The sequence below is a fragment of the Prinia subflava genome, chromosome 11, assembly GCF_021018805.1.
Source record: "Prinia subflava isolate CZ2003 ecotype Zambia chromosome 11, Cam_Psub_1.2, whole genome shotgun sequence".
NCBI lineage: Eukaryota > Metazoa > Chordata > Aves > Passeriformes > Cisticolidae > Prinia > Prinia subflava.
Genome location: NC_086257.1, coordinates 8,095,568 through 8,119,380, shown reverse-complemented (window position 1 = coordinate 8,119,380; position 23,813 = coordinate 8,095,568). Strand labels below are relative to the sequence as shown.

The window sequence follows — 23,813 nt, the reverse complement described above, 5'->3', positions numbered from 1 at the left end:
TCTCCAGCAGGTATCAAAAGCAGCCTTGTATCCTTGCTTGGTGTTGAACTGCTCCCCCAGGGTCTGGGAGAGCCACGGGGCTTGCATGTCCTCTCACATCTCTGGTAGGAGTTGGGATATTGCCCATGGGAAACACCACTGTATTCATACGTCTTCGCAGTTTATCCTTTCTTTATTTTACCTTTTTGAAAAGTAAAATGTTTATAATCCCGTTTTTCTGAAACAGGCCAAACAGGTCAGACAGGCAAGCAAGGAAATAGTAATTAACAGCATGTACTTATTTGTTTTGTCAAATAAATCTCTAATGTATACTTTGTAAAACCCCTGGCTCGTTCTCAGGCTTCAGCATAGCCCTAAGCAGAGATCTCTTGGAGGGCTGATAGAAATACATTTAACAATTTACTGGTTCTCCTCCTCGTGACTAAAGAAAACAGATGGGCAGCATTGCCTCCTGGTTGGATCTGACAGCTTTATGGCAAGCAGGAGAGAAAGAGGATGCCTTTTTAAGAAGGGTCCTGGAGCTGTACACAAAAAACCATTTTGTATTTGGGCTGTGTAGAACAGCCACACACAGGATGGCATCAGTGGCTCACTGGCCTGTGGTTCTTTTCCTTGTGGCAGGGGGGCAAGATCCCCATCAGGTGGACTGCTCCCGAGGCCATCGCCTACCGCAAGTTCACCTCGGCCAGCGACGTGTGGAGCTACGGCATCGTCATGTGGGAGGTGATGTCCTACGGGGAGAGGCCCTACTGGGACATGTCCAACCAAGATGTGAGTCTCCTTCTGAGCTTCCCCTGCATCTTCGCTCCCTTCCCCTCCCCATGCCTTTGTCTTTGTCCTTAGATGTCTGCTGATGTGTTTCTGTGGCAATTGCTATATGGCCATGAGATGTTTATTTCCAGGCGTTTTAAAGGATGTCATGGGTGGTAGACTCCAGTTTTCTCAGGGAACCTCTCTGGAACTAAAGTTCCTTCAAGCTTTGTCGAAGTTCATGGAATAGGTTATTCTCAAGTTAGGGTCTACACCTTTTACATGGGGTTTATTCGGTTTGGTTTTTTAAATTAAAAAAAAAAAGCAATTAAAGGAAAATGGAGGAAAGGGAAACTAATATATTTAAACTGTCAAATCGTAATACTGTCAAGAGGAGGAAGATTTGAATGTTCCTATTATATCTTGAGTTTACTGAATGTCTTCAGGAGAAAAACATTTGAATTTGATAGGGCTTCCTATTGGTAGTTAATTCTTGAAGCACTACTGTGTTTATAACTCTTTCAGTAGATTTTATTTCTTGGAGGATATCTAAATCAACACATAGGATATCCAATTCTGATTATCAGTCAGAGCATCCTTGTGACAATGGCATAGCTGTCCCCTGAGGGCATTAAAAAGCAGCTTTTGTAAATGACCATTCTTAAATTATGCATGTCCTGTTTAACCATACCATCTGGACTACTTCAGTGTGTTCCAAGAGGGACTGTGCACAATGGCTGCTGTTCCAGAAGAGTATTTAATAATAATGCTAATAAGAGCTTTTGCTAATAGAATTTTTATTAAATGAAAAAAAAATCCCAATGAAAATGAGGCCTAGATTATCCGTAATTCTTTTCCCAGGGGATTTACAAGCAAATAAAGGAAGAAGAAAATGGTAATCTGAATATACAGCCATGGGAGTGGTTAAGGCATTTTACAAGTCATCTGCTTTCTTCTGTAGAGCTGAACGTTTTCAAAGAGTGTCTAGATGCGGATGGCATTTAATCTAAATGGGGGATATAATTTTAATTTCCTTCTGATGTGAAATGTCTCTTCTGGCACCCAATCTTGCCTTCCTTTTGCTAACAGGAAGTCATCAAGACTTAGCAAGAAAATAAAACACCAGATGTGTCTTGGTTCTATCAGGCATGTCTGCACAGCACAGTGGAGCTCACTGCAGCAAACAGCTGTTTTTGTTAGAGCTGTTCGTGTTGGGCTGGGGTTCACTGCGACTGTGCACTGCCAGACCATGCTGAAAAGATGGCTTGAACAAGACAGGGAAAACCAATATTACTGTCTCTGCACACTCTTTACAGTCTGTAGCATAGACATGCCTTTTTTCCTCCTTAATGATGGCAAGAGCAGTGCTTCTCACAACAAAGCAGAGGAGGATTTCAAATTATACTCAGTGTCTGTTGAATCAAGAGAAATCAAAAGGATCTTCATACTTTCTGGAGCAGTGAGAGCCACTTCGTTTGTGGTCACTGACTAGCTGCTAATAATGCAAGCATATCCCTCACCTTGTCCTCCCAGTGGATTTTAGCCACTAATTGGACAAGTCCAGAAGGAGGAATTTAGTGCGACTCAGTCTCTGAGCACTCCTAGTCTGCAGTCTCATGGTGAGTCCTGCCAGCAGTGTCATATCGATTAATTCAGATCTGAAGGCTCCTGGGTCATGTCCCTGTCATGTCAGAATTAAGTTCTGGTTGTGTCCCATTCTCCTGAGAGAGCTAAGAAGCCATTAGAGCCTCTGGAGTGCTTTTTAGAGGGTTTAAAGTGACTTCAATCTGAGTTTCTCTGGGTGCTGTTAAATATGAAAGACATACTTAAGATGTGTTGGACTTTTGTAAAGCTGCACAAAGGGGTTCTCACCTCTGCATTTCTTGGCTCAGAGCATACAGCAGTGAGAGAAGAGGTGCTCTACAAGGCCTCTATTACTGACAGAGATGAGCTAGCCTGGGAGAACAGGGGGCAGGGAGTGATCTGCTGTACCTTAACAATGATGGGGAAAATACAGTCTCAACATATTGCACCCAAAACTGACAGATAGTAAAGACTTGCTGTAGAGCTGTTGCTTCTCCAGCCCTCTGTCCACCGAGGCTTGTTGCTTATTTCTAACCAGTCCTTTTCTGTCATCCTTGTATCCAGTGTGCTTTTTTGTGACAAATTGCCCTGCCGTATCTGATGTCTGCTCTGGGTGCTGTACCCTTTTAGTTTCGAATTGCTGAGGAGAAATGACAGTTCTGAGACCACCAGCTGTCTGAGTCCGAGTGCAATTTTCCATGTTGTATCACTTAACCGGGGATTTGTCACCATAGTCTGGATGGCCCTAGGATAAATGCTGCTCAGCTGGTAGACTGAGCAGCGTCTGATGTTGTCTAACGTCTTCCTGATTGTGCCATTTTTAGGTGATTAAAGCCATCGAGGAAGGGTACCGGCTGCCCCCGCCCATGGACTGCCCCATCGCTCTCCACCAGCTGATGCTGGACTGCTGGCAGAAGGAGCGCAGCGACCGCCCCAAGTTCGGGCAGATCGTCAACATGCTGGACAAGCTGATCCGCAACCCCAACAGCCTCAAGAGGACGGGCAGCGAGAGCTCCAGGTCAGCCTGGCTGCGTGCGAGGGGACAGGCAGAGGGCTGGGGGCACAGAGTGAGTGCAGGTGGCACAGAGTGAGTGCAGGTGACACAGAGTGAGTGCAGGTGACACACAGAGTGAGTGCAGGTGGCACAGAGTGCAGGTGACACACTGAGTAAGTGCAGGTGGCACAGAGTGAGTGCAGGTGGCACAGAGTGAGTGCAGGTGGCACACAGAGTCAGTGCAAATGGCACACAGCTCCTCAGGGCCAGCCTGCACAGCAGCCACTGCTCAGCACAGGTGAGCACAGGGCTCTGCTGGCTCCCTGTAGCCCCTGGGGTGCGCAGGCTCACCAGCCCTGCCAGCAGGAAAGGGGAGTGAGCAGAGCTGCTGCTGGATCTCACCAAAGCTGAGCGAGTTTCCAGCACAGCCTGAAGCATGTCCTGACGCAGGCAAGCTCTGTTGAAAGGCCAAGTTTGCTGCTTCTTTCCCCCTCTCCCCCCGGTGAAAGGGCTGGAATGGGTAGGGTCACCTCAGTCAGTGCAGCTAACAGGAGTGATGTGGTTTTCTGCAGGAAAAGCACATCATCAAGTTTTATAAACCCTAGATTTGTGTAGGATTTGCAAATGAGCGTTCCAGCATTACAGCCAACGCCTCCGGGCATTGGGAAGGTGTGGATTAATTTTTATGTGAATTTGAATTTAATTTTGTGGAAAGCCAGTTTCATGTCTCCACCAATCCCGCATTACATTTGTTTTGTTTGCTAAGCACGGTGTACCTGGTACGTGCAAGAGAAGTACAGCAGGAAGGGAACTCCCAGAGTTGTAGGGTAAAACCAAAATACATTTGTTGGGACAGATCAGCAGTTTGTTTAAGCTGGTGAAACACTGCTGAGGTAATAGGAGCTTTACTGATCTCTACCATCTTTGGTCTGTTTTTCTCAAATGTCTGTGCTTTGTCAGGTAGATTTGCTTACAGCAAATATGGAAAAAAAAGCTTAAAAGAAATGAGGAAAAAGTTTTTTAGTAGGAGGGAAGGTACAAAAATATGCATTAGCCAATGCAAAATCAGTGAGGGAGTAACAGAGATTCTGTCTCAGCTTCCAACAGTACAACATCCATTTTTTAAACTTGTGTGTCCCTTTGTGAGTCTTGCTTACAATGTATGTCACCAGAAGAGGGATCATTAACCCTGTGAGGCCACTATCACTGCCTCTTCCAGATTGCCCTAATGGCACTGGAAGCCTGGCAAAAATATATTCTCCCTTGAGGCTTAAATAATTTACGTGGTGAGAATCACAGTATGATCTGCTGTGGTAATTTGATTGAAGAATCACAGTATGAACTCCTCCATTTTGCTTTCTTTTCAATTTATAGGTGCTCTTTGAAAATATATATAGGTCTTCCAATAGTTAATAACCTGTTCAAGGTTATCATTCTATATGTGTGTGTGTAAGTTAACAGCCTATTCAAGGTCATTTCACATTCATGGCTGTTTATAAATATTTTTCTTGTCTTCAGAATAGGAATTTCAAATATGCATATAACATTATTAATATATGACTTTATACATAAAGCATAATTATATATAAATAGGTTACCATCATTGGTCTTGTGTTAGATAATGCAATAAAAGAGTTGAACCAAGTATTACCAGCATGTACTCAATGCCTCAGGCAAGACCTAACCATGCTATTGCACACCTAGTCTTTGATGATGTGCATTTTCAAATAAATTGCTAAATGATAATAGTTTTGATTAGATAGATAACACTAATTTATAGTGCTTTAATGAAACTGTGACTTATGATATATATGAAATAATAAATGCTATTTTAATACGAGAAGAAAATGTTGTAAAAATAATTATTGGCAAAACTGTCCAAGGCAAAATGAGAAGCACATTCCACAATGCAAACTAAGATCAAAGCTCGTGTGATTCCTGCCACTCCTGGCACACACTCGGTCAGGAATGGATTGATTAAAGAGGGGATTAACTCCCTGCTGTCCTGAGTTTGATTGAATGCACTGAGCAGACCTGGCTACCAACAGGAGTTATCTGAACCCGCCCTGAGTTTTGCTCTCCAAACCAGTCTGGCAGGGTGTGAGCTCCCAGTTCTTTGCACATACTTCAGTAGTGTTTCTATAGCTGCCGAGCTGAAGTCTGACACATGCAGGGTTGGCAAGGTCTGGCATTGCTGCCCCTGAGATACAGACCCAGCAGGCAAAATGCCTTCCAGCACTGCCATCTTCTTTGTTTTGGGGAGTAAAAGAATTTTCTATGAACTTGGTTGTATCTGAGATGGCAATCATAAGCTGTATTGTGGTTCAAATTAGATCTCAAACCAAAAATAGAAACCTCAGGTCAAACTCATTCTTAGCAAAAGTTGGCCCATTACTTTGAATCTTGTTCATTTTCTTGCACTGATCTGAGTTGATATGCAGAGCCACCAGTTTCACTGGGCACAGCCTCTTGCTCTTGCTCTCCCTCATCATTGAGGTTAATTGTTGCAGAGACCAAACTCTGGTTTGTGGTTCATGATCCAGCTGACACTATTCCTCTGTCCTTTCACTGTTTGGCATCCAGACCTAGCACAGCCCTGCTGGATCCCAGCTCCCCCGAGTTCTCGGCGGTTGTTTCTGTCAGTGACTGGCTCCAAGCCATGAAAATGGAGCGATACAAGGATAACTTCACAGCTGCTGGCTATACCACCCTAGAGGCTGTGGTGCATATGAACCAGGAGTAAGTACTCAGCGATATAACGAAAAACTGGTAAATCTGGATTTAATCAGCCTCTTTTGCTTTGTGCTGCATATCATTACACTCATTAAAGGAATGGAATGCCTTTCATTTGGATGGAGGATAACTTTAAAATGCCTCCACGATGCCTCCACTTATTTAATTAAACATTTCTGTACATCTGCCTTGCTTTTGCTAATGCTGCTTGCGGTTGACTCTTAATATTTTTCTCTGCACCAGGATCTGATCCACGGTTCTCAGCCCCTCGTTGTTCTCTTGCTTTCCACAGGGACCTGGCCAGGATCGGCATCACAGCTCTGGCACACCAGAACAAGATCCTGAGCAGCGTCCAAGCGATGCGCACCCAAATGCAACAGATGCACGGCAGGATGGTTCCCGTCTGAGCCAGCACTGAATAAACTCAAAACTCTTGAAATTAGTTTACCTCATCCATGCACTTTAATTGAAGAACTGCACTTTTTTTACTTCGTCTCCTCGCCCGTCGAAATAAAGATCTGCAGCATTGCTTGATGTACAGATTGCGGAACCCGAGCGTGTGTGTTGGGAGGGGGGCCTCCAGAAATGACAAGCCGTCATTTGAAACCAGACCTGGAACAAATTGTTTCTTGGAACATACTTCTCTGTTGATCAATGATATGTAAAATACGTGTATCTATATAAATATAAAGTCACATTCAAGTTTTGATGCTATGTTTGCTGCCAGATACTGTGCTTAAAAAACACCACCATTACTTTCCTTCTCCCCGTGACCTGTAGGATTACAACCATAGTGTTTTATTTGTGGGTGAAACCACCGTTGTGTATCTTTCACTGGAATGAAGAACCTGCCCTAGGATATTCTTTGCAGACTTGATGCATCACTAACACCTTGCAGAAACCTCAGTGAGAATATCGTGTGGCTAATCAGTGCCTGCCAGTTAGTGATCTACCCGTTTATGGGCTTGAGACATGAAGTGACCCACCTTGTGGATTACTGGGCAAAACTGGACTTCTGGGAAGGTTCTTGGCTGTTGTGCCGTGCTGAAGCCTACCATTGAATGACTTTTGTGACCATCTTGCCAGTAGTCAGCTGTGACAATCGTGGCTGTGGAGCTTTCAGAGTTCTTTTCTCTTTCAAGAAACTTTCTCCCTTTGCCTCATGGAAGGTCAGTGGAACTACAGTGTCCAACATGTTCATGGTGCTTTATTTTGTAAGCTGTGCTAGGATTTCATCACTGTTGGGGGAAAATAAAAGTTGCTGTGGTATGTGTTATTTGGGGTTCCTAACTGGTTTGTAAGAATCTGTGCTGGTTTTCCATACTAAGTGCTGAGCCTTTCCTGTTGTTTGCTCCATTTGATGGCAGTGAAAATTGCACTATCTCAAATTGCTCTCAAGCTGTTGCCTGGTAGGGTGTGCAGACAAGGTGTAGGAGTGTCTTGGGGCACAGCTCAGTGCTGAGAGCTTGACCCCACTTCACACTGAGAGCAGTAGGGATGCCCTTATGCTGTGGTTGGAAAAATTCAACACAAATGGATGCCATACTGTAAAGTACAAATACTCATAAATGCACCAAGAAGAACCAAAGACTTTACCTGGACTCTCATGAACAGCAGTAAAAGCAATATTTGGGGTTTAGAAAGACATGTTTTAGTTGTGGTGTCAGTGGTTTTATAGGGAGGTGAGCAGAAAGACATGGGATTGTGCATGCAGCCTTGCAGGTTTTGTGCAGTTTGGGTGTCAGGCACGGTGGCAGCTCTGGCAGTGCAGCAGTGTTTGGAAACCAGCCCTGTAGGGTGGCTGTCTGGGATTATCAGGGCAGCTGTGTGTGTGAGTGCCAGGTGCAGACTGCACAGCTGCCCCTCTGCAGGTATGGCCAACAAGATGGAGCATGGAAAAGCTGCCCTCTGCCTCCTCTAGGGAATAGATGGAGGTTGAGTGACTGGAAGCATCCCCTGGCTTGCGAGGTGGAGGACACTGCTATGGCAATGTGGTTGTCCTCAGTAGGTCACACAGGATAAAGTTCTATCCAGTAAAGCTTTGAACACAGATCTTGAATTTATTTGTCATGAAGCTTTTATTACTCTTTTTGAGCAGAGTATGTAAGTTAGATTCCTTTATAGTCCTTCTGAGGGCCAAAGTGATGAGATGACCTTAGAAAAAAGATGGGCCGCTTACTCTGTGCTGAGTAGGAGGAGGATTTTCATGACATGTCCTTTAGAACTGACATTGCATTTCAGCTGTGCCAGGCACAATGTCAGAAAGGTGAGATTTATGGCTTAATGGCACTCAGACTGGTTCCTTAGTCTATAATATTTTGGTCCTACTCCACACCTGACAGCAAATTCAGAAATGATTTAGTGGCTTTATGTGTCAAACTTTCTTAATAATTGAGTTTATCCTAAATCCAAAACAGTTCACTCAGTTGGACAAATCACACATACTGTATTGTCACTCATATCACTTTTTGTCACTTTTAACAATAACTTGCTGATTTTAACCACTAACTCTCCCTCACTCCCAACTCTCTCAGAGAACAACTTGTTCTGAATATGAGATGCTAAATTTGGATCCTGTCAAGTCATGACAGCTCAGTATAAACTGTTCTGCAGTATTACTTATAAAAGCTTTTCCATTTCAAGAAATTTAAGATTTCTTTAAAAAATCTACTTAAACCAGCATGTTTTAATGTCACTTTGCCAGGCAACATAAGAAGTAGTTACTCATTTTAAAGACCTGACATTTGTACTTTCATCAGGAAAAAGTCTTCTGCCTCTCAAGTGCAGAGATACTTGAAGTATCCTTGCTGTAAATCTGTTGCGTTCTGTTGAGATCATCTTTTTATCTAAAACCAAAATACACCCAGTTTTCTGGCCAGTTTGTTAAATTGCTGTCTTGGAGTCTAGTAGTGGTAATTCAAAACAGTGCAATATTTTCCACACAGAATGGAAAACTGTGTCCCTATAGAATGAAAACTGTGAAGGCAGCTCAGATGCTGGCTTCTCAGCACTGCCACTGGTGGTTTTGTTTCCTGTGATAAAATATGGCCAATGAGGGGCATCCACTGGAATGTGACTTTAGCTTGAAGAGAGCAGATGGAAGAAAAAAAAAGGTGGCCCATGTAAATATAGATAGAAAGATAGATTGGTTGATTACATATCTGTATGTAGGGTACGCCATGGAAGCAAGGCTTTGAAATAGTGTGAGGGAAGGAAGGAGGACAGGGAAGGTGAAGGGTTCCCACCCTTTGAGCGCTGCCCTTAGGGCAGGTCTGGGTGTTCGTGCTGGTGCACGTGGTTTAATAAATTTAATTTGGGTTCTCTTTTTGTGCAGGGAAATGGATTTTGCTTTCACAGCCTCGTAGCGTGTCCTGTTGATCACATTGACCGTGGAGGAACACAGACCAGACGTGAAGCCTTCTGGACCCACCGTTGCGTCTTCCATAGCACTGATTCTGGAACACACATGCTGAACAGCCATCAGTCCCCGAAGAGAGTGTGACTTCTGCTTTCTCTTTTTTTTTCTGGGCCACCCACTCCATTGTTTTTCTCCACTGAGTGATAACTAACTCGTTAAGACTCAGCACCCAGTTGTCACTTGAGGAATGTACTGTGTCAAAGCCCTACAGACTTCTGGATTTTGTTTTTTCTTCTCTTCTGCTTTCTCTGCCTACCTTTGGTTTTATTTATATATTTTGTTGTTGTCTCTCCTCATTCCCCTGGCTGTCACCGCTGCATCCCGGACGAGTGAAGGTGACAGAGCACTACACATCTTACCATGGACACCAGGCCAGGTGCCACAGCAAAGAACCCAGTTCCTGTGAGCTGCCTGTGTACATTGCTGAAGTGACATTTCACACTAAAGGTGCCATTGCAGTGATATAAATATATTTTTTTCCTTGAATGGATAACGGATTATTATCTCCTCCGGAAGGTGCGTACGTGTGCTTGTGTACGTGTGTTGGGTTCACCTCGTGTGTGGAGCTGCCTGTGAGTGTGCCCCCAACACCTCTGCAAGTGCAGGAGTCCCCTGTCCTACAAGAGCAGGCCGACAGCTCATGGCTGAAATGGTAGCAAGAACACACACATTAAGAAGTGGTGAAATTTCTGTATCTGTAAGTGTATTTTTGATCTGCCACACTAATGTTGTTGAGTAGTTCTGCAGCCTGAAACAGAGGCAATGTCGGGTTAGTTTTGGAGTACTGGATTGCAGGATCTACAGGGTGCTAAAGGTTTTTGTTAAGTGTTGTTTTATTTGTACTAGTGCCCTGCTCATGACCAAGAACAACCAGTTTCTCAGTGGCAAGGTGGTGGAGGCAACACCTGCCTCTCCATCCACTGGTAATCCTGAGCTGAATTCTTACGTAGCCTTTTTTATCTGCAAAAACAGGATTTTAAAGACTTGTTGAATGCTAGCAAATATATGCAGTTCTTCCATTCACACAAGCACCTTGCTCTGTGTGCAACGTAATAATCAGAACACTTCCCTGGTTCCCAGCACAGATAAGGAACAAAAATGCAACGAGACCTGTAAAGTTACAGTTAGCAAGAGTTGTGAAGTGTGTCCTGTTCCTTGTGCAGTTGAAGAGCAGCTGAAGTGCAGTAGAGGACACTCTTTCTTCCACGGCCCAGGAGCAGTGCTGCAGCGTGCTGAGCTACCGAGGAGAGCTTTCTGTGTTTGGAGAATTCCCCTAGGGTGGCGTGAGGGAGCCCAGTGGAGCAGAGTGCCTGCACCCATGGCAGGGGCAGGTGGCCGTGCTCCCCACAGCTGTCCCTGCCGTGGGACAGGGACATGTGGGCAGTCTGGAGGCATGGCCCTGCTGTGACATGGTGTCTGGGCTGGTTTGCTCTTTCCCCCCGGTAATTCTGCCTGATCTGAAAGAGGAGCAGCAGCAGGGGGCTGAGGGGAGCTGTGCTGGCAGCTGAGGCTGGCCATGGCAGGGCAGCAGGACGTGCTGGCTGTGCCCTGGCATGGTGGCCATGGCCGGGCCACCACAGGCCAGGCAACCATGGGCTGTGCCACCACGGGCCAGGTCACCACAGGCCAGGCAACCATGGGGCCAGGTCACCACAGTTCGGGCCACCATGGCCGGGCCACCACAGGCCGGGTCACCACAGGCCAGGCAACCATGGGGCCAGGTCACCACAGGCTTGGGCCACCATGGGGCTGGACCACCACAGGTCGGGCCACCATGGGCTGTGCCACCACAGGCCTGAGCCACCATGGGCTGTGCCACCACAGGCCTGGGCCACCATGGGCTGTGCCACCACAGGCCTGGGCCACCACAGCCTGGGCCACCATGGGCTGTGCCACCACAGGCATGGGCCACCATGGGCTGCTCCAGACAGAGCTGGAGCAAGAAGAAGGCAAGTGCCACTGCACTGCTGCCCTTGGGGACAGGCCACCGCCGGCTTGTCCCCCACGACGAGTGTGTTCAATTGTTCTGCTCACACACCAGTGGTTGATGTTTGTCCGGGTTTCTTGCTGTGCTAATTTTGTGATGGATCTTATGTATTAAAAATATATATGTATAAAATACAAAAAAAAAAAAAAAAAGCTGGTAAGTTACCAGTAAACGGGACTTAAAAAGCAGTATTTTTCTTTTATGTGACATTTTCATAACCAGAAAAGAAAAAAAATCTGAAATACTAATCAGACAAATAAAAAGAGAGTGCATTTATTTTTTTGTATCACTGCAAGTATGTTGGAATATGCAAGGACTGTGGTTAAAATTAGAATGTATGAGGCATATTATAATTTAGTTCATACTGAAAAATTCTAACAGCATTTGTTGGTTTGTGCATTTGAACGATCTCTGGGTTAGATATATAGATTTTTCTATTTTGTTTTAATTTGTAATTTTTTTCTCCCTCCGTGAATTTTAGGTACACATAACTTATGTCATTTATTTATGGTCTTTTATACCTAGTTTGTAAAATTGTAAAATAGCAAACAATGCAAACATTTGCATTTGAAAATAATAAAGTAGTTGCTGTACAAACCTGAAATGGACTATTTCTAATTATTGCTTTTTTTTTTAATTTGGAGTTTATCCACAACAGATACAGGCAGAGAATTCAGAGTACCAATCCTGGTGTTAGCCCCAAAGGGTTTTATTCTCTTCAGCAGATTTCACAGGAGTGCACTGCCTGAGTTCCTTTGAGCTGTGTGGCTCCTGCGCATGCCTTAAATCACATTGCTGCTCCTTGCTGCTGTGCTGAGCTGTGGTTTGTGATGTGGAAGGTGCTGCAGCCAGGCTCACCTTGTTAATAATATCAGTGATATTTCCCTTGGACACCACGTGCTATCCATGGGCACTGTGCCTGAGAAAAACCTACAGGGCCATCATTTTTCATATTCATGACTGGGATTGGCTAGGGATGGTGTCCCTCCCCTGCTCCCCAGCCTGGACCTTGCCTGAGGTCAGATATCCTTGGCAGAAACCCTGCAGTTATCAGAGTGTCCTTTGTGCCAGGCCGTCACCTCTGCTGTGGAGCCGTGGCTTTCCTGCTGAGCTACTGCCTGCACTGCTCTGCTCAGGGGCTGCATTTGCCTGTGTCAATGGGCTCCTCTTGGAGACTCATGGCCGGAGAGGGAGAAGGGGAAAGCTGTCAGGAGCAGCAGAAAATGGGGACAGATTCCCTGAGGAGGCCTCCAGGGCAGGAGCCAAGAGCATGGGTGTTGTGTGATGGGCACATGGGCGTGGGCTGTGTCGTGTGGGTGCCAAGGGCCTCAGCCATCACCTCTGCAAGGCTGCTGCTTATTTTGGGACACACAGGCTTTTAACTACCCAAATTACACATGCACCATTCGTGGGAGGCAAAGAAACAACGGCGGCTCTTGTAGCACTTTCCTTAAGGTTTTGAGCCACTTGCAGATGATTTTGAGCCCAGCTAATTGGTAAAGACTCCAGTGGTATCAGCAGAGCAGTACTGTGCAGTGCTGGTGCCCAGCAGCCCTGCTGCTGTGGGTGGCTGTGTTTGAAAAGCAGGTTCACCTTTGTGGCTGGGTGAGGAAGGCAGCCAGCTGGGTGTTTCTGAGGTGCCTGGATTCAGCCAGTCGGGAATTAAGAGAGAATGTGTCATGGGTGGAGAAACAGATTCCATTTCCCACACAGAGATGTTTTATAAATTGTTTAGCTTCATTGTGAAATGAAAGAAGAACCTTTATATCTTTTTTAAGAAACAAATATTTCAAAATGTCCACTGAGGACTGAACACTTGGGTCATTCCCCTCCTTTTGCTGATTCTCTGCTCTTTTCCCTTCTATCTCGCAAATCTAAGAAATCATCCTCTAGAAACTTTTTACCCCAATGGTTTAATTTACTTCCAAGTATATGGATTTTACTGAAAGATTTTCTGGCCAAAAAGACATTTTTTCTTGCCCTGCCCCTCATTCTTTCCACATATTTATACAGTAACATGAGGCAATTTCCACATAAAGCCTATATATTTGCATTTCATTGATGGTGAACATCCCTGTCCTTGAGCTGAGCATGGAGCAGTGCAAAAAACAGATGTGGGGCCACTGCAGACATGTCAGGAAAAACAAAATGTTTTTTGACAATTGCAAAGCAAAAAAACCCAAAAAAAGGCATGTTATGCTCTAAATCAGCAACATGATTAAAACTAGAGCTGCGTTTGAGGCCCTGACCTCAGTTATTTTACCCTTTCCCTTACAGGGAAGTACCCTTGGGCCATTGGCTGATCCTCTATTGAATGGGTTACAGACCCCTGACATATCTTATTTCTGGCAGTGGCCCTGAACATAATTCTTTGTTTATAGGAGCTTCCGAGAAAGTTACATGAATATGTTGACTTTAAAAAGTAAAATTAAAACCTAAAGCATTTTATTCCAATCAGTTTAGTAAAATGTATTCTCCATGGGTAGATGGAGATGCTGCATTAACTTACTTTCATACATATACATGTGTTTATATATATGGGGCAATTATGTTCTAGTAATCTGCTATGGACTACTAGCCTTTAACCTGACCAAAAAAAGATGATATAAATCCTTGTTTTTATAATGCTCTTGAACTTACTCATTACTCCCTTCTATAAAATCTTGTAATTAATTGTAATTAACTAAAAGGGCTGAGGCATTTTGAAACATTCATTTTTTGAAGACTAGTTTTAAAATGAAAAAAATGCTGGTAAGCAGAAAAAAGCCATCATAAGGAATCCAGCTCCCCTCCCATTTCTGACCAGGTAACCAGCCTCCCCCAGGGTCAATTAGCATTTATAGGTGTGGGTAGGTGCCCACTGCCAATTTTTAATGATGCTGCTTGGCTAAGGGGTGCAGCAGCTCAGGTAATAAACTCCCGCTTCCCACTTGGATTTTCAGCCTTGCACGAGGCACCCTGCTGATGAAATTACCAAAACTCCACTCTAATCTCCTTGAGGAAGGGCTTTTCAGAAGACAACCATCACAGCAAGAAGCCAGGTGAGCTCAGAGGGGCTGGAGGGGACCAGCTGTGCTGCTGGTGCCTCCTGCCGTGGATCCTGCTGCAGTCCGTGGAATGAGCTGCCTGAGGCGGGTCCTGCCCTTGCAGCCCTTCTTCCTGCCAGCCTCCCGTACTCTGTGCCAGGCCTTCCTCACCATAACCATGGTGGATGGAGGAATGTCGTGTCCTGCCTCCTCCTCACCAGCCTCCAAGGTGTGCCCGGGCCTGAGCAGGGTGCAAGGTGTCAGGGGCCACAGGAGATGTCTGAGCTCCTGCTCACTGGAAGGGGACCTTATCACTCTCTATAACTCCCTGAAAGGTGTCTGTAGACAGGTGGGGTCAGTCTCTTTCTCCAGGCAGCAACTGACAGAACAAGAGGACATGGTCTTAAGCTGTGCCAAAGGAAATTTAGGTTGGCTATTAGGAAATATTTTTTACAGAAAGGGTAAAAAGTATTGGAATGGTCTGCCTGGGGAGGTGCTGGAGTCACCATCCCTGGATGTGTTTAACAAAAGATTGTATGTGGCACTTGGTGCCATGGTTTAGTTGAGGTTAGGGTTGGGTTGGACTTGATGGTCCTGGAGGTCTCTTCCAACCCAGTGATCCTGTGATTCTGTGAAGGCTGGGATCAGGTCCTTCACTCAGGAACATTATCAGTGTTTGGGCTGCTCAGCAGCTGAGGCAGACAAATCTTTCATGCTCTGGAAATGCAGGCAGCAGGAGGGGAGTGGGCATTGGAAGTGCCAGTTTTCAGTAGGTTTAAATCCAAGAGCCCTTTGAGGATTCTGGCCTCAAGTTTTCAGAATGCTGTGGAGGCCTGTGCCCCCTCCTTGCCATGTGGATATGGAACTACCTGTGAACTCAACATGTAAGAATTCAGCACAGGAGTCCCCAGGGAGTGCCTGGTTCATCTGCTGAGCACATTAACCTGTGTCTGAGACCTTACCTAGCCAGCAGATTCACAATGGGTGATAAGTATAAAAGATCATTTATTCCCACCTTTTAGAAAAATTGTTAAAATTCTGTTCTGAAAAAATGCTTCTAGAAAAAAGGGTTAAAATTGAATGTTGATATTCTTCCACAATTAAAGTGGCTTCTGGGTTGATTGAAGCAGTATAAATGAATGGCCTAGGAAAGGTGACACTGACAAGGAAATAGGGATAAATGAGTTGATCTGAGCCTGCAGGTGGTATGAACTGATTTTACTGGGAGTGCCCTGACTTGCATCAGCTTAAAGATCTAGTCCTTATCTACATGCCACATGAAACTTAGGTAATTTTGTTTGTATATTTCACCAGAAAATATATTTTAAAGTGTGGTTTGGCAGTGACTCAAGCAGTGATAGCACATTTAGGCTGGTCTTTTTGTCTGTTGATTCTTTTTTTGTGGTCATTACTCATACAAATATTTGAAGTACTTGTTGAACAATACAAAATAATGGTATCCAACAACAGACAGGAGTGTTTCCTTGGAGTCCTGCAACTCCTGCTTTGTCAGCTTCTGTTTTCAGGTTCGTGTTAGGATGGCAGATGGGTTTTATTTGCCCAAACCATTTGGATTGCAACACGACATCCTCGGAGACTGTTTTTGTCATTTCTGCAGACTCTGTCAGTGTTCTGCTGTGGCTGCTGAAGAGGCAGGAGTTCTGTGTGCCTGCTGCAGCCCTGGGGATGGCAGAGCCAGGATTCAGGGTCTTAGCAGCCCTGTTGTGTTTTCAGTAGCACCAGCAGGGCAGTGTTGTTTCAAGTTTTGGAGATTCACCCACACTGATGCTGTCCTACACCGTGCACTTGCAGAGTGGCTCGGGGGAGGGCAGGGGGGAGAGCCTGAGCAGTGGCAGCTGCTGAGCACTTGCAGGCAACCACTCCACTCTTCCTGTGCCCAGAGACACTGCTCTCTCTAACATGGATTCAGAAAGTCATGTCTGTAAACTTTTCTTCCACAGATGCTGCTTCACATTTCACCTGCTTTTGTCTTCAGCCCAGGCTGCACCCTGTTAGGAACTACTCTTGACTTATGCAGAGTTTTGGAAATTATTAGTTTTGGAGCCAGTTTATCACTCTGAACAGGTGGAAGAGATCATCAACAATTTTTTAATCAGCTTTGAAAGTGGGTGTAGTTGATCCAAGAACAAAAAAGCATTCACCAAGTATTAAATCCAATCAACCGTGGGTGACTGATTACTTTTAGCTTTCTTAATTGATTGACTGTGGCATTTCTATGAAGGAGCTTTTCTGAAACCCAAGGAAGTCCACACAAGTGTTTCAATTCTCAGAATAACTTGTAAGTGATGTGTTAAACCTGTGTTTGACTTCAACAGTACTGTGTGTCATAAGCCAAGTATACAGATGGCTGTGCAAGAGCTCTGCTGGAATAATGGGTGGGTTTTTCCTCCTGATTAGGAACAAATTAAATGGTGGAAGGCATAGGTTTATGGATCCCTTGAAAAAAGTTTGAGGAGTTTTTCCCAGTTAAAAGCTCCTAGTAGATGCCTAGTAGCATCTAGCAATGGAGTTTTCACCAAGAGGCTCCCTTCACCCCAACAAAGCAGCACAAAAGCTACCTGTGTCTGTCTGTCAGTGACATTGCCTTTTACACACACGTGTGCATGGGAAGGGCTTTGTTGTGGCTGGCTGTGGCGGGGCAGCTCTGGGCACTGCTCCTCAGCTCTCAGCTGTGTCCCTGTGGGGGACACTGCTGGGGACACTGCCCTGGCACACTGAGGGGAGGATGGGCTGTGAGCTCACTGTGCACAGGCTGATCTGTCCCAGGGCTGTCCTTAGGACACAATTCAGGTAGGCTTTGGAACACCAATGTCAGATTTTTCCTGGTATTTTACCTCACTGACAGCTACTTCTACTCGCACAACTGAAAATGAACCTGTCAAGTCCTGAAGTATGACTCCCTCAGCAATGTGTTCTAGGGCAGATCATTAATGTCATTATTCTTTTATTTTCAACACAGTAAGACAACTCCAGCTGGCAACGAATGTGCACAGTGCACAGGGATGCCTTTGGTGTGATAGAGAGCAACCTGTCAGAAGGTGACTCAGACCCAAATAAAGGTACAAGCCCTCATTGAACAGGGCTCAGTCATCACCCTCAGTCTCAGACATGTCTGCTGATGGGCTGGGACCAAGGCTCTTGTGGCTTGATTGAGAACTTTTTAAATAATGCTTATGAACCCGGGAATTTTAACCACAAACACTCAGAGTCCCTAAGAGCAATCACCTGTAAGGCACAGAATTGTTCCTGGGTCAACCTCTTTTTTCTAATAGCAGTAAAAAAATTCCTTGGGGGTATTTTAATAAAAAAATAATATCTTCTTATCATAAAACAATGTAAATAAGTCACATCAATCTGTTCCTGAGCTTGGCTTGAGAGCTGGGGTGGTACTGTTGATGTATTAAAATGAAAGAAATTCAGTTAGCAAAATACTTTCTCTGGGGCCACTTTTTACTTGAGAATAGGGGTAGCTTGGTTAAGGAAAAAGACAAATACACTGCTGACTTTGTATCTTTTTGCTAACCTGACTTTCAGCTGCATTTTTTTTGCTTCCATCTGTGGAAAATACAACAAGTTGTCTTCAACATGCCCTTTTCAAGGTGTAAAATCAACAGTGGTCAATGTGTATCTAGCTTTTGCCAGCTGTGGGAATTATCCAAGGTGTATCTCAGCTGCTGGGCATCTTTTAATTGCAAGCTACAATTACTGCTCCCCTGCTCTTGGTTCCCCAGCCAGCAGCTGCTTGGAAGGGGAGAAAGAACTCACAAGGAGCCAGTTCCCTGAGGATAAAAGGCAATTTTTCCCTCTTTGGGCTGGGTAGCAGGTCTGGGAGTTGTTACAGTATCAGGACATGCAAATGCTGTTCCCATGTGAATTAACAGCTGAGCTGACTCAGTCCTTGCTGGCCACACTGTGCTCCCAGGCTCGGCCAGGGGTGCACCCCAGTGCTGTGTGTCCTGCCCATCCCCAGGGATGATGTTCCTGGGCTCAGGTGCTGGGGAGCCACAGTCCTGCTGCTTTTGTGGCAGGTGTGTTCTGTATCACAGCAAGCCTTTGGTTTGGCATTTGCTCGGGGAAAGGAGCAAACAACAAACAAGTGTGGCTTAAATCAGAAACACCTGTGAAATTATGCAGGCTTTGGATGTGTGTTTTAAATGAAAGTGGGGGCAAATTTTTCCTTGGCATACAGTTTTGCATTTTGTTGAAAAATTACACGGCCTCCATTCCCTCCTTCCAAAGTTAATTGTTGTCAAACCCTGAGCCAACTGAAATAAGCTTTTGTTGCTCACGGTGGAGGAAGAAAAGTTGAGCAGGATCTGTTTGTGTTCTAAAAGTATCACAGCCAGTTCTGGGCCTGAGCTCTGGTTTGTGTTGCCTTGATCAAAGAAACCAGATAGAGCAGCAGACAGAGCCAGGCCTGGGCTGGGCTGGCAGCAGAGTCGGTAGGTGCACTTGGCAGGTTTGGCTTGACATTCTCCTCTCCCCAGAAACCTGCATGTTTTCATTACATTAACTCTTAATTGCTCCCCACACTGTTACCAGCAGTGCCAAAGCTGAGTTTCTTCACCTGTGCTCTGGTCTCCAGTCCCTCCATGCACTTGTGATGCAGACAACATCAAGTCAAGCTTTGCCTGCTCAAGTCCTGGTTTATTGCTTTTCTGATTGCTTCCTTGCTACATTCATCCCAAATTAATCATATTTCCTGTTCTTCAGCTCCCATTTATGTCTGTCTTTTTTCTTTTCCATCATCAAACCTCCCTCATCCCTCACTCTTGACTCTCTGCTGGCGAGGAGTTTCCCCAGGACCTGGAACCATTGTGATTTTCTGGCTGGCCCCACCACAGCAGTCTCAGGGGCTTGTACTTGTCAGGATGACATGAGCAGAGGGCATCACTCCAGCATCTACTGAGGATACAGATACATTTCAGGAAGAAAATGGAAAGCAGCTCTCCTTAAATTACTGAGGAAATGAAGACAATGTGCTGCTGGGCACTGGAATGCTTCCTCCCTTTGCTCTCTAACAAAGCATTTGTCAAACACCAGGCACACTCTGCTGTGTGTGGTTCGTGTCCTGAGGAGGAATTTGCCCCCCTGTGTGACTGAGGAGCATTATGTGGGATTGTCAACACACACAGGGCTGCCCAGGCTGTTCCAAGTGTTCACATAACCCAAAAGCTCCCCAGCACAAGAGAAGTCACCAGATGATTTTTGTAATTCTACCTCTTATTTTCTTGCTGGAACAGAAATGTTTTTGTTCATTCATCCTTTTCCTTATTGGGTCTAATTTTATTGATTGTTGAACAAACTTGTACTAATGCTAAGCCCTTTCTGTTTGTATTAAAAAGGGATTTCCATGGACTTATAAGCTTACCTTTTTGAGTCAGAATGCCATGTTGCTTTATCTCATAATCTTTAATATCTCATTACCAGCAGGAACAGCATATGGAATCTTAAATTGAGCAACTGAAGGTCTTAGTTGTGAACAAATTGTGTTCATTGTAAAGTCTGAATCCGTGCAGAAAATCCCCTGTGCCTCTGCCATAGGTGACTGCAGAACCTGCATCCATCCTGCAGGTGCAGTGACTTGCAGTGCAGTACTTACCAAGGGCAATATCAGACTGCTGGGACTGGAGCTGCCTTGCTTTGTTTGTTTCATTTTGCAGCTTTTTCCTCCTCTTTGGCATCAGTGTTGTGTCCTGGGGTTTTGCTTCAAGTGGAACCCAGCTAAAGCAGCTGCCTTTCAGCTGTGTGCTCATTTGTGGATGATATCTGATATTGATGGCGCTGCTCTTTTTGTTTATGTATCATTTTGTAAACTAAATGGTATTGTTTTAATGGATTTGCTGAAGAGCACAGCCAAGCATTCAGCTCATGAACTGTCCTCTTTGATTCATTGCTGTTTGAAATTCAGTGTGTGACTGATCAACTGAGTTCCATAGAATTTTTTTTTTCTTTATGTTGCCTGAATCAATCAAACTTTCTCAGTGAGAAACTGTAATTTAAAAGAAAACACACAAAACTGAAAAACCCTATTTATATTCTAAGGCCTGGATTTTTAGGAGTGCAAAGCAGCATTAAAGATGGCTTAAGAAGTCAGCTGGAGTTTTCCTGGCATGAAACAGCACAGTTAGTGCAGTTTGTCTTACAGCACTTCAGTGCAGTCCCAGCATTGTGAGCAGGTATAAATCTGAGCAGCCCTGAGTGGGGAGGTTGTCTCTGCTTCAGTCTGGTCTCCAGGCTGTGAAAAGTTGGTCTGAAAATAGAAGGCAACTGGAGCAGAGCTGCAGCCAGGCTGAGAAACAAAAGAGAGGCCAAGAAAGAAGAGGAGAAAAAAGGCAGAGGAAAAACTTCTAACACAAAAACATGGAAAAAAACACATTATAAACTTCTTCGCAGTGGAGAATTTGCTCATTTTTAGAGTTGTCACAATGAAAAATGGAGGCACAAATTAACAGTATTCACTTTTCTCGGATGAATTAAAATCATATATCTATGTTTACTAAGTGTCAAAAGAAAAAACAATCCAAGAACATAAAGTTTGTTGTGTGTAAAGGAGTTTAGAACACAGACAATGGACCCAAGACATCCCTGGGTGTGGCCTGAGGAGTGCATGTTTGTAATGCATTGCATATGTCCCTCCATGCACATCTGATCTGGGGCTGGCAGTCTGTGCTGTTATTTCACTTGATTTGTATATTTTAAGAGCCCCAGCTCCTTCCTCACTGAAGATGAGGAGATTTTTTTTATATTTGTTTTAATTGGACAGAAGTAAAGCAGATTCCTGACAAGGCAAAAAATCCAAACATTTTTCTTTCTGTTGCTTTTTAGAGAACAAATATTTTTAAGGGTTCAGGGGGCTCTGCAAGTCAAGTGTCAGAGCTGGGAAATGAGAAAAGGTGGGAGATAGAGGGGGAAATTGTGATGAAAAAGAATGACAGAGTTCTGGCTGGGGAAAACAATAATGGATATTATTGCCTTCTGGGTAGAATGAAAGGACTGAGCCCTTGGCTGGTGTTAATTGGTCCAACTCCTCTAAAGTTGGTAGAGGATTGATTCACAGCAGTTGTAATCCTCAAGTTAAATCCCAGCCCCACTGGGAGTTTTATCATTGTCTTCAAAAGAAGAAAGATTGTAACCTGTGTGTTATTTTATTCAGTTACCCAGTGAATCTCTGAACAGCAAAAGAACCGGGCTCAGCCAGCTCTTCCCTGGGGGAGGAGTGGGGTCAGACTGCTTTAGGAACTAGAAATGTGGAACTAGCTCTCTGGAGAAATTGTCAAAAACCTTCCAAACAAGCCTTTGTCTAATCTTAGTAGTTGGTGCTTTTTTCACAGCTACTATTCGAAACTGCTGAACTGCAAAATTTTCAAATCCAAGCCAGGTGAAAACTTCAGCTTTTGGCTTGTTTCCTGAGAAGAGTTTGGGTCTGTGTCCAGCCTCCAGCAATGAGTGCTGTGTTTGCACAGGGCCTCCTGCTAACAAACACGGGAGCACATGCACACATCTCATTTTCACTGCGTGCTGTGCATGGGAAACTGTGCTTGATCCTGGCTTATCAGAGGATAAATTCAAGGAATATGAACACTACTGTAAAGTGTAAACCAGGCCAGGCGATGGGGGATGATGAGATTTAATGACAGGAAGGACAAAAATGCAGTCCTTGGTTGGATGAAATCTCTACCTGATGGAGTCAAGGTGGGATTGGCCTTTGGCTGTCCCTGAGCACCACTGCTGAGATTTCAGAGGTGCCACAGGCCACACAAACCTTAAGGGACAGAAAAACAGCATAAAGCTCCTATTTTGCATATTTTGTGGACTTTTTTCCCATGCCTTGTAACCATTGAACAGAAAGCTGCTTTTAGGTTGCTATTCAAGCTTTGGCAGTTTCAAGCTTAGCCTCCTTATTATGTGAAGTTGCAACCTGTGTATGCAGAATATTGACACATTCCTAATTATCTTACTCATATATGCTGAATTTAAGAAATTGAATTCAACTTCCCTTAGGAATAAACTTGGCTCTGTTCCTCAGGCTCTGACTGAAACAGTGCAAGGAACATCAAAATCCCACTGTCAACACCACACAGATCCACACAAAGCCAAGACAAACTCCCTCAGAGCCCAGCACACAGCTGCACATGGCTGCACAGGAAACAGGCACAGAAAAGCAGTATGTACATGGCTCAAAGATGAGCATATTCCTGGGGAGGAGTAACTTGCTTGATCTGAGTATTTTTCCTGAAAATTTGTTTCTTTTTCTGTTGCTGAAGAAAAAGACTGGGTAAAAGCAAACCCCCTTTGTCATAGAAATGTGGTCTCTTAAGGTGGCATTGACAAAATATCTGCTGTTTGGGGATGTTCTGTTCAAAAGTAGATTTAAAATTAGAATATAAGTTTTTGGAAGGAACTCACCTGGGTTTTTGTGTTGAAAATAAGCCTGAGTAGTAACTGCTGTGCCAGAATAGTGGTGTTATAAGGACTTTCATAAGGCAAAAGATAACAGAGATAGGTTTTTTTGTCCTCTTGGTGTTTTCTTTGTATTTTTCCCTTTTCTGGTGAACCTTTCCCCTGAAACTGTTCCTCAGCTTTTACTCCACACAGTTGTGGTCTTCTCAAGGTTGCCTTTTGTTTCTGTTTTATTTTCCTTTGTTCCTGTACTGACTTTGTAACTAGATTTTCAATTCCTTTCTTGGTCAGATTGCTGCCGATCCCTGTAGTGTCTGAGAGCTGCAATATTTCCTCCCATGATTGTTTTCTGTAATTGTACACCAAATACAGGCTGCTGTTGTGCTTGATGAGAAGTGAACAGTGGTGCACAGCCATCACTATCTGAGAGCTCACTATAGACTCCTGATATTTCAGCATTCTTGCAGAGGTGAGGGTAAGGCTCATGCCTCCAGCTGCAGCTTTCCAGCTCTAGACACCTTTGTGGGCAGGGAAAGCATAGGAGGAGAGCAGGATAAATAATTTTGGTGAGGAGAGCTAGGCTGAGGGTGTGGAAAGGGCACCTTTCCTTTTGGTCAGCTCGAAATGATGGCCTGTATTCTCTGCCAAGCCACATCCTTTCTCCTTAAAGCTCTTAGCTGTTTAGTCCATTCTCAAACAAGTAATTTATTTTCTCTTTGAACACAAAAATAAAAAAATCAGAAAGATCAGGATTATATACTCAGATTTGACTTTTTTTTCCTTTACATGCATGGTCACAGCAAGCCTAAGTTTGTGAATAGATGGGCTGAGACCTCAAAGGTGTTTTACTTGTAAATTTTATCTAGGAATTTCATTTGGGAGTTATTAGTGATGGGC

At 44.5% G+C, this 23,813-nt stretch overlaps 1 protein-coding gene across 3 annotated transcripts in view; it reads left to right on the top strand.

The window, feature by feature from the left end:
- Positions 1 to 12,070, top strand: part of EPHA4 (EPH receptor A4) — a 105,470-nt gene extending 93,400 nt beyond the window's left edge. The window contains exons 14-20 of one of the 3 annotated variants that reach the window (XM_063408167.1): positions 622 to 771; positions 3,159 to 3,352; positions 5,912 to 6,067; positions 6,354 to 7,230; positions 9,396 to 11,125; positions 11,201 to 11,242; positions 11,335 to 12,070. In XM_063408167.1, coding sequence (XP_063264237.1) covers positions 622 to 771; positions 3,159 to 3,352; positions 5,912 to 6,067; positions 6,354 to 6,468 — 615 coding nt within the window. In that variant the 3' untranslated portion in view covers positions 6,469 to 7,230; positions 9,396 to 11,125; positions 11,201 to 11,242; positions 11,335 to 12,070. Of the gene's footprint in view, positions 1 to 621; positions 772 to 3,158; positions 3,353 to 5,911; positions 6,068 to 6,353; positions 7,231 to 9,395 lie in introns of all 3 variants that reach the window. The other 2 variants (XM_063408166.1, XM_063408164.1) reach the window with 2 other exon arrangements.
- Positions 12,071 to 23,813: the final 11,743 nt, after the last annotated feature.